This window comes from Propithecus coquereli, unplaced genomic scaffold (assembly GCF_000956105.1).
Source record: "Propithecus coquereli isolate 6110/MARCELLA unplaced genomic scaffold, Pcoq_1.0 Scaffold77, whole genome shotgun sequence".
Lineage (NCBI taxonomy): Eukaryota > Metazoa > Chordata > Mammalia > Primates > Indriidae > Propithecus > Propithecus coquereli.
The window spans coordinates 1637057-1648238 of NW_012153840.1; the positions used below are offsets into that span (position 1 = coordinate 1637057).

General features: G+C 37.1%; 1 protein-coding gene across 1 annotated transcript in view; it reads right to left on the minus strand.

Annotated features, from left to right (window-relative positions):
• Nucleotides 1-5638: 5638 nt before the first annotated feature.
• Nucleotides 5639-11182, minus strand: part of LOC105824868 (msx2-interacting protein-like) — a 39610-nt gene continuing 34066 nt past the window's right edge. Inside the window, exons 3-4 of the mRNA XM_012662480.1 lie at nucleotides 9582-9902; nucleotides 5639-6119 (exon numbers count right to left, since the gene is read on the minus strand). Of these exons, the coding sequence (XP_012517934.1) occupies nucleotides 5639-6119; nucleotides 9582-9902 (802 nt within the window). The remainder of the gene's footprint in view (nucleotides 6120-9581; nucleotides 9903-11182) is intronic.

Consider the following 11182-nt stretch of genomic DNA (forward strand, 5'->3'; position numbering starts at 1 on the left):
GCCTGGGCTAGAGTGCCATGGTGTCAGCCTAGCTCACAGCAACCTCAAACTCCTGGGCTCAAGTGATCCTCCTGCCTCAGCCTCCCAGGTAGCTGGGACTACAGGCACGCACCACCATGCCCGGCTAATTTTAGTTGTTCGGCTAATTTCTTTCTATTTATAGTAGAGACAGGGTCTCACTCTTGCTTAGGCTGGTCTTGAACTCCTGAGCTCAAGCAATCCTCCCACCTTGGCCTCCCAGAGCGCTAGGATTACAGGCGTGAGCCACCATGCCCGGCCAAGAATTTCTATTTAAATGTTAATTTTTATGATTAGAAGAATAAAAGTCTGTAGTTACTTGACATACCCTCCTTCAGATGAACTTGGTTGAAAGGAAGAGGCTTGACCAGAAGACAAAGTTTTAAGGGGACCAGAAAATGGGGCTACCTTTGATAAAGCCAGAAAGATGTACCTAGCCATAGACAACTAGAGTAATTTAATTACATGTTAACTATTAATTAGACATGTAGAATTTCTTTTCTGGATTAGCCATAGCCAGTATTTAATCCAAACTGCCTCTATTCTTTTCTCTATTCAATCTGCCATTGGGTGCACAAAAAAGGCATTACTTATTAAATGGATGGCTGAATGTAAACTCAAGTTAACTTCAGCCTAAAAAGAAATTAGGGAAATTAGGGAATTTAAGGAAATAATCTGTTAGGGAAGAGGGATGGAATAAGAAAAGGTTTTGGATCATCCAAATCTCAATTCCTTTCCATTACCTTCCCATCCATTTTCCACCATGCATTCAATAAGCTTTTATAGGGCTAACTGGAGGCTACAAAGGTACCAGGGACCCTTTTTGGCAATCTGGTAAAGTCTATGAACAATGTTTTTCAGAACAATGTTTTTAAATGCATTAAAGTGAAATAAATAGGAATAAAAAGGAAATGAATTATATTGAAAGTTATTAAATGTTTAAATTTTTGTGAAATAGTAATAAATGTCTTTATTAACATTAAATAACGAGACCTAACATTGGAGGGCAGACGGGATCCCGCGCGGTCAGGGCAGGGTGGCCGCAGACAAGACCTAACATTGGGATTAATAACTATCTTAATTTGAAAGTAACAATGAATATAAACTCAAGTTTGAGATATCTGGGACTATAATATTAAAATATCTGTGGATTTATATTGGTAACAAAGTAATTCATTATTAATACTACTGTTGCCTATACTTTGTTGCCTACTTTCATAATGGAAGGCAATACTTAATTTCAGTTACAGGTTAGAGAAAAGATGTTATTTTTTTTTTTTCCCATCTAAGTTCAGGAACCCCCTAAACCAGTCCAATCATCTTTGACTGTGATCATTGGGAAACAAAGCTCAGTCAATATTACTTTAAGGTATTAGGAAAACTTATGAACTAATTTAACCTCAACAAATACTTCAATTATTTTAGCCTACATTAAAGAAAATTCTTACAACCTGATAGGAAAAAAAAAAAAAACCAATGACAGGGAATTATAAAAATAAAATATGTTCGACCTCATTAAAGAGATTTTAAAATAAATGCTTCTGTTAAATTCATACATTTAAAATGTTCTGTTGAATGGCGCATGCCTGTAGTCCCAGCTACTCGGGAGGCTGAGGCAGAAGGATTGCTTGAGCCCTGGAGTTTGAGGTTGCTGTGAGCTAGGATGACGCCATGGCACTCTAGCCCGGGCAACACAGTGAGACTCTGTCTCAAAAAAAAAAAGTTCTGTTGAAAGGAAAACTGGCTCAATAAATGGCCATGACAGATAATGAAAGAGACCTACAGCAGCATAGGGCAGCACATGGGACCTGAAGCCCCAGTTCTCACCAGTTAAATACTGTGAATGGTTTTGCAGAAACAGTAGATGTGTAATTTATAAGAACTTCACAACTAGACTGCCATTAATCCCATGTTTACTCATTTAAAATGCATTGCTAGGAATCTGTTCACCAAAGCTGTAACAATTAAGGAGGGATGGAGGGTGATTAATTTCCCAGTCAGTCATGGGGACAGGAACTTGTCTCTGTAGGTAAAACCAAGCTACCTTTTGTCCACTATACAAGTGCTAATTTTAAACATCTTTAAAGGACTTTCAGAAATGTCAGCTTCACACTTGTAAAGTGTTAAGGATTACAAAAAAGAATCTATTTCTTTCAAAAGGAAACCGAACATTCTGAATTTACATATATGTGAAAATACTACACTTTGAATTCAATATAATTATAGAGGAAAAGAAGACAGCTGATGAAGGGAAGCTGAATCCAGAGATATTGGATAAGCTCTGAATACAAGAGGATTTTTATTTCTGTGTGCTTGCTTCAGTCACAATTTAAATTACCAAAACTTTTAGCTATCTCCCTCAATTGTGCCTTATCCTTCATGTTAACTAAGAACTGTATCTAAGTATTTCAACTATTGACTGAACATGTACTCTGAGAAAGGCAGTATACTGGGTTCTATGGTATGTACTAAGACTACCTGCTCCTGTCCTTTTATTCAGTCATATCACCGAAGTTAATTCTGTTTTTCATAAATCAGCATAATCTGATTCTTAATATAATGTCTTTCTCATTTGTCCCAAGTTAGGCACTCTCACAGTCCAAGTTTTCCTTCTCCAAGGTATTAAGATAGATGGCTAAGTCACCAGTTGCCTTTCTAAAAGCACAGATGTCAACAAGCTATCTCCATTCTAAAATCCTTTAACAGCCCATCTCTGCATATAGAATAAACCCAAAATCATTAGCATGGTTAGATCATTCTAAATTATTTGCTGTTACCAAAACATTCTTCCACCTATTTGTATCTCTTCAGGTTGTTCCTTCTGCCCACTATGTTCCCTGTCTATCCTAAAACTCCTTTCTTCTTGTTGAAGTCCTACGTATCCTTCAGAGCCCAACTAAATGCTACCTCTTAGTAGTCAAAATCATCCTCTTTCCATTCCCCCACTGTTCTTTTTATGTATAAATACAAAAGCTGTCATTACATAGCTGTCACATCAGTAAAACTAGACGGAATCAGTAAATTAATGAGGTTCACGTAACCAACTAAAAGCAATCTGTAAATAATATGGTTGAAATCTGAGCCAGGCGTGGTGGCCCACACCTGTAATCCTAGCACTCTGGGAAGCTGAGGCAGGAGGATCACTTGAAGCCAGGAATTCAAGACCAGCCTAAGCAACATAGCAAGATTCCCCACCCCATGAAAAAATGAAAAAAAAAAAAAAATTGGCCAGGTATGATGGCGCACACCTGTAGTCTCAGGAGGCTGAGGCAAGAGGATTGCTTGAGCCCAGGAGTTGGAGGTTGCAGTGAGCTATGATTGCACCACTGTACTCTGACCTGGAAAAGAGAGCAAGATCCTGTCTCTTACAGAAAAGAAAGAAAGAAAGAAATCTGTTAGCTCTAGAAAATATGACTATTTGTGAAAGGAAACCAATAACCTAAGTAAATGTACTATAATTTCTCAGAAGAAAAAAAACATTTTAATACAAGGAAGAATCTACAGAGACATAGGAAAGGGGGAAACAGCAAGACTCTGCCAGTGATTGTTCCCTAAAGCCCACAGGAAGAAGTTGCCTTCAACCAAATTTCAGAGTTCTTACCTCCTTATCAGATACGGTCCTACAGTGCAAATCAGAGGGAAGGAACGGACTAGGAGCCCAAATCGGGACTTGCATATTAAATTCCAAGTTTTTAAACACTGGCAATGATTTAAATTTAAAACACTACGCAAGGCAAATTAAACTTGTCTGCTGGTCAGATGTGACACTCCAAACCTCCAGGTTGCATCCCTTGGTATAAGTGGATAAATCTAGCCATCATAACTTCATATAATAATCACAAAAGTCCTCTTGCTCATCAACTTTTTTATTGCAATTTAGTCCTCAGTTTTCTAAGTGCATACTGCCCTTCTAGCAGTTAGCTTTCTGATCATAAATATTCAGAAACATAGAGCTGCTTTTTCTTATTATGTGAGCAGCAATTAGCTCCATCAAATTCATCAGATCACCTCTGGGCTCAAGCTTTGGGCCCACAATTCTGAAGGACAGATCCCAAATCACTGTAACTCTGACCAAAGTATATAACGCCACTCTGAAAGCCTTGTATCATTCTCCTCTAACTTTTACATCTCCACAACAGGTTGTCTTTTCAGTAAGTTTTGATCTAATGGAATGCAGCAGCACCATTAATGACATAGGTTTGGGGAAAATGACTAAAACTTCAGTAATTTAGACAATTCTATGCAGGCCAAAGCGAAACACAAGATTTTATAATCAGCTTATAGGGTTCGAATGAATTTCATCAATCATTTATACAGCATACCAAATGAAATGAAAAAAGTTAAAGGTTTTCATCCATGTCACAGAGCTGCAAAACTGAAGCCAGAAGCTAACTTTCCTGATTTCCTAAACTACGTGCTTGTTTCATTTTAATATGTGACATCTTCCAAACTGTTTGTTAGGCAGATAAACAAAATGTTTCATTATTTTGAATTAGAAGATTTAGAAAGCCTAAAAACAGCCATTCAATTACATGACCATTGCTTTTCTTAAATTGATTTTAAGCAGGTAATACTGAAAGAAAAATAATCTGAGCCTTTTAATCGGGTCAAAGAATTTGAATACTGTAAATCTAAAATAAACGCCACCTAAATTTAAAACTAAGACACATGAGATTAATAGGTTGAATAACAATAACTGGAAATGGAAAATGCCCAAAGTCTATCACCATCTGAAGTAGTAATAATAGCTAGCAATTATTAATGGCAGTATTTATTTAATATGTACTGAGCATTATGGTAAGCACTACATGAAGTTTTCATTTTAACTTTCACAATGACTGTATGAAGGTCCTTATAAAAAAATGAGAAAGCTGAGGCATAGAGAGCATAAGTAATTTGTCCAAGATTACTAAAAGTAATCTATACCATCTACCTAGATCTGTGATTTCAAAACCCATATGCCTTGCTTCTAAGCTAAGTTTCCTTATTAAGATTACCTTCAATTATTTTCATTTTTCAGAATAAAACTTCTTTGTAAAAAATTCACAACTAATGAAATGAGTTTACCCAGCCTTAGAGAACAAACAGGACAGTTACAACTTGCATTTAAAGAAAGCTTTTACACTTGAGTTTGTAAACTGGCTACCACCTTGATGTTAAAATTAGTTAAAATGTGTTAAGTTGATTTAGTCATTGATAATAAATATGTCAACAATATATTTCACCAATACACATTTAACCAAACAGCTTTTACAGATGTTCAACCAAAATAATAGAATTGGTATTATACACCTGAGAAATTAAAAACTTTAAAGAGATATCACATTTTCAGTGTCACAAGATTTGCTTGACACAGCTGAAGTCACCACTTCTCATCCTTTTTAGCAATTTAATTTTCATATTAAGCATCTGGAGGATAAAACAGCACTTGCAAATCACTTGGCTTCAAGCATTTGACCAAATGATCAATGGCCACATGCTAATCAAAGTTTCTTTACTCTTTACATACATACATGATCCATGATTACTTTCTTTAAAAAAATTACTATGCTAAAATCATTACCATTGATGGCTGAGAATTTGTTTAACAGCTTGTCTGTTATAACAAAAGGCTGTTAACCTACCTGTCACTGCTGGTACTACTGCTGCTGCTGATTGAATCACTACTGGAGGATCTACTTCTAGAGCCGCTGCCGCTAGGGGACCTTGTGGGTCTAGACGCTTGGCTAGCCAGTCTCTGAGGAGACTGATTTCTAGACTGGGATGAATGTGGTGAACGACTCCTGCTGTGCTGGTAATTCCGCTCTGGCCTTCTGCCTCGTACCTCCCGGGTAATATCATCCCTGTAGATATCCCTGTGTACCACACTGGGCAGTGAAAACTGCTCCCGAGCCCTAGGTTCGTATCGGGGGTCATGAGCATCAAAGCGGTTTGGACTTCGACTCCGAGAAGTATAATAGAGCCCATGTTGTAAAGTCCGCTCTCGAGGATCTCTATAGTAATCCTGATCGTAATGTCTTGTCCGATCAAATCCTCCCGTACCCCGTTCATGGTGTCCATAGGCACTATGTTCATAAGCACGCTCCCTGTTATCTGAAGCCCTGCATTTAGGAGGGGGGAAAAATATTTAATCAGAAAGGAGCAAGCAAAACTAAAAGCAAGTCATGCAAACATTCACTTCAGCACTGTCTTTGTCTTTGCAACTGGTCATTTTCTAAACAGCATTAACCTACTTAGTAAGCAAACACTAACAAGCTTAACATTTTACTTGACTCCAAAAATTATTTTCACAGCTGAGCAATGATTGTTTTAATTGTATACTGGGCTTTCATGACTAGTGTTCTGCAGGTCAGTTGCTCATTTTATAAGGGATTTTCTGACTTGTATGAAGAAATATGCATATACCATTTCCTTTTCATTTTAAGTTTAATGGAACAAGAAGAGACTGTCATTTTAATATCAAAGTTTTTTATACTTTCACCTGATTAAAATACATACCAAACTTATATCTACTTGCAAATTTACTTTAGGCCACATTTCCACACTACATTTCAACATAGACATGAAAGCCCTGCTGCAGTGCATGTCCCAAAGTAGGAAGGACTTTCAAGGAAGCCCAGAAAGAAAATTGTAAGTGTAACTTTTTCTCATTAACTTTTGACTGCTTAGGTAATTATAAAAAATTACTAGACTACACAGACTACACAGCAGTGCCCAATTACATTTAATAATAAAACTGAAATCATTTCAAAAAAAATCGATATTGGGTCACTACATGCTATTCTATGTAAATTTAACTAAAGAACAGTAGTTATTTTCTCTCCTTGTGCTATCAAATTCCACGTAAATTTTAAAATGTCCATTCCATGATTCGATTTGATAATGTATGTACTTAACAGGGGAAACATGTTCTCTTAGCTTTAAGCTATATTCAAGTTGTCTGTGATGAAATTAGGCAATGTTGGGAAAATAAGATACCCTAAAGTTGCTTAACTTGATTTAAAAAATACTTTAGTAGGGTGTGAATATTTCTCAACCTAAGAATATAAAAGTATTGCATGTACAATTATATGCGTGCAATTATGTGTTAATATTAAAAACTAATTCTAGGCCAGGCACAGTGGCTCACGCCTGTAATCCTAGTACTCTGGGAGGCCGAGGCGGGTGGATCGTTTGAGCTCAGGGGTTCAAGACCAGCCTGAGCAAGAGCCGAGATCCCGTCTCTACTAAAAAAAATAAAAAGAAATTAGCTGGACAACTAAAAATATATAGAAAAAATTAGCCGGGCATGGTGGCGCATGCCTGTAGTCCCAGCTACTCGGGAGGCTGAGGCAGAAGGATTGCTCAAGCCCAGGAGTTTGAGGTTGCTGTGAGCCAGGCTGACGCCACGGCACTCACTCTAGCCCGGGCAACAAAAGCGAGACTCTGTCTCAAAAAAAAAAAAAAAAAAAAAAAAAAAAAACGGCCAAACAACTAAAAATAGAAAAAAAATTAGCCAGGCATGGTGGCGGGTGCCTGTAGTCCCAGCTACCTGGGAGGCTGAGGCAGGAGGATCGCTTGAGCCCAGGAGTTTGAGGTTGCTGTGAGCTAGGCTGACGCCAGGGCACTCGCTGCAGGCAAGAGAGTGAGACTCTGTCTCAAAAAAAAAAAAAAAAAGGATTAAGGAATCATGAAAGACAAAAAATTAGAATCTCTTCAAAGAATATCTGGCAAAAGCTTAAAACAATATGTCACTAATACATGCCTATGTTCCAAATATCTTTCTACTAATATTTATTTTCACCCACTATTTCACTTAGGAGCAACCCCACCTTCCCAGGCTAGTTTTGCTTTTTGGCTGCTATTATGGAAAGCAACTGGCACAACAAAAAAATTCAGTAATATCTTCCCTACTTAAATGTATTAAATGACTTTCTCCTTTTTTATTCACTGTAATTCTGAAATTTGGATATTTCATTGTCCAACAAATAAGGAGGATTCCTTTGAGACTTAAGAGAAAATTTCATAAGTAATTCATTTAGCATCCTATCAAATGTTAATCAGTGATAGCCATTATTAATGATAACAGAAGCAACAGGCAAAAGTTCTAGGAGAATTACTGCTATAGCTGCTATTTTATAATACGCAAAAGTTCTTATCCATTATGAAGATGCAGAAGGCAGGCACAAGAGCTAGCAGAGCTGAAATCTAATGGCTATTCTCTGATTCATCTATTAGTACTAAATACTTCTAGAGTTAGTGGGGGGGGGGAGAGTTTGACTTTGGGTTAGGAGAGGGGCTAATATACACAGGTCAGGACATACCAACCTTTTCCAAGTGTGGAAACACGACCTATAATCCCAATTAAAATCTAGGGAGAGAATTGTGAATATAACTTCCCCAATTTTGGCCCCACTTATGGGGGTAATCCACCTTCTTAATGGGCAAGGGTGTCAAATGATATTTAGATGAACCACAAGGAAAAAAAAAATCTTAGTGACCAGACAAAATAATTCCACTGGAAGCAAGAAGTCCCAGACAAACTGTAACTCTCAAACCCCCAGACTTCTTTCTTGAGGCAGTAGACAATTATAAATTGATCCACATTCATAAAAATCCATCCCTAAGTATGAATCAAGCAGCTGGCAGAAGAGGAAATATTCTTTACAATTCCAACAAATGAGGAAGGCACAGTGGATCGCCAACAGTTCACTTTTGTAGCCATCCAGCTTAGTCAATTCTGATTGCTGTATCCACAACTGATCATCACCACGTGTTCAACGCTAAAGTACCTTTAACTGGACGGAAACTTGCTTAAAAAAGATACAGTAATCCTCTTCCCTGGGCTAATGTAGTCTTGACAGCATGACATCCCATACATTCCAGCAATTAGAAAAGGATGGCTATATTCCAAGATTTAGGAAAGTCCATCATCTCAATTTTCCCCCATTCCATCAAGGAGTATAATTCCAACAACACAGAAATTGTGTAGATCCAAAATGGAAAAATCAAGCATTGACTTCTCTCTTCTTCATCCAAGTACACATTTCCATGTTAAAGTATTGTTTGTAGAATCCAAGTGGTTGAATCATTACGGTCTGCTAGAATTTTTTGTGACAATCCAATTCATTTGTACACTGTATGTGGTGAAACTGGAGAAGCAGATACCAACCCTAAAAGAATCTGTAGGCTCTAATATTCCGGAAATATTCCATATAGTATGACCACAAAAGCCAAATAGCTCCATCAGGTAGAAAGGATATATCCAAGAAAGGTCTTAACATTATCCAGGAGAAGCAATAATTAATTCTAGAAGACAGGTAACTCCAAAAATGATGCTGCCACAGGAAATCTTCCACCATTTTATATCTCAGGAGTAGATATCCAATCAGCTGCAGGAAATATCCTCTACGATTCCATAAGATACCAGCCATTGGGATAGAAATCACTTCCGTTTCCAACCCAAAATAGGAAACATTGAGAATGCCCAAAATTTTAAATCCATCTGGGGCCCCTAAATATGAGTTTCTGTTTCTCACCATATCAAATACAAAATACCTGCCTAGAGAAACCTTGGAACTTACCCATCAAGTCTCCGCTCATAACGTCCTTCTCGTGCATGAAGTGACGGTGGGGGGCCATAAGCAGGCCCTCCACCACCTCCTCTGAACCCAGAAACCTCTCTACTACGAGATGCTATGGAAACTGTATCATCCAATCCCCGAGCAGCACTTGGAATGGTGCCTGGTTCATTATAATCCGTGCGTAGGTCTCTATCTCCCATTTTGTTGACTGAGTTGTGAGCTTTCTGTGCACTTTTGATGTCCACAAAATCCACAAAGGCAGCCACTCCTCCTTCAGATCCCCTCTTGGGGAGAATTTTGACACTTTCCACACGGCCATATCTGCAAAAAATAAAGTCAAGGTTATTGTTGCATGTCAATAATTTTACAAAACATGGTTTTAAAATGTTGTTTCTTATTTTTAGACTATTTACATTATGTATGAGGGAGTGACTTGTAAAATGGCTCTCTCTTAACACTTAAATTTCTCGCTGCAGCAAAGGACTGTACCATATTATTTTATTACTCTCATTTCTTAAATATTTACTAAACTACCCATAACCTTTCTAGAACACTTAGCTGAAATCAATCTCTCAGGTTTCTAGGAATTTTTATATTCTAAAAAAAGTACTCAATCTAAGATAAAATCAGAATAACTTAAAAATCTTAAAAGACTTCTATTAAAATAAAAAACTGTACCTAAATATACCTATTTCAGAGATTTCACTTTAATTCATTAACTAACGATCTTGGTGGAAAAAAATGAGATGCTTTCAAACACTCCTTACTTAAAGGCAAAATAAATCCAACTATTTTGTGTCCATTTGCAAGTGACAGTTTAATTTTTTTTATTTGCTATTCAATTTTCTTTTTCGAAGGAGTTAAAAGAAAACTTAAAATTCGTAATTTTGGCATAATTAAAATTGTTTTTCATAAATTAATAAATCTGAGAAAATATTCTGATAGACTCTATATTCTAATTTTTATTCCATAAAAATGTGTCCTATATCTGTAAATAAAAATTTCAGGACACTAAAAAAAATTTCATGGCCAGGCATGGTGGCCCACACCTATAAATCCCAACACTTCGGGAGGCCAAGGTGGGAGTACTGCTTGAGCCCAGGACTTCTGGGCTGCAGTGAACTATGATCCTACCACTGCACTCCAGCCTGGGCAACACAGCAAGACCCTGAGTCTTAAAAAAAAAAAAATTCATGAAAATTCTACACATTTCATTAGGAGTTAATAAATTATATCTTATGTATTTACAATTTGGCATGTTAGAAAGGCAAATACAAGCACTTTTAAATATAGCACTCTTATTTGCTGACAATCCTTGATGATAATTCTACACTTCCCTTGAAGAAGCTGACATTGTCAGAAAGCAGAACTTTTTTATATTCCCTAGCATGATGTAAGTCACTACCTCTTACACAGGAAACATAACCCTAAAATCTAATTTCATCAGAAAACTTAACTACAAGTAACAAAACTATCTGGCATAAATTAATTGATGAAAAGGACCTTTTTTTTTTTTTTTTTTGGAGACAGAGTCTCACTCTTTTGCCCGGGCTAGAGTGAGTGCCATGGCGTCAGCCTAGCTCACAGCAACCTCAAACTCC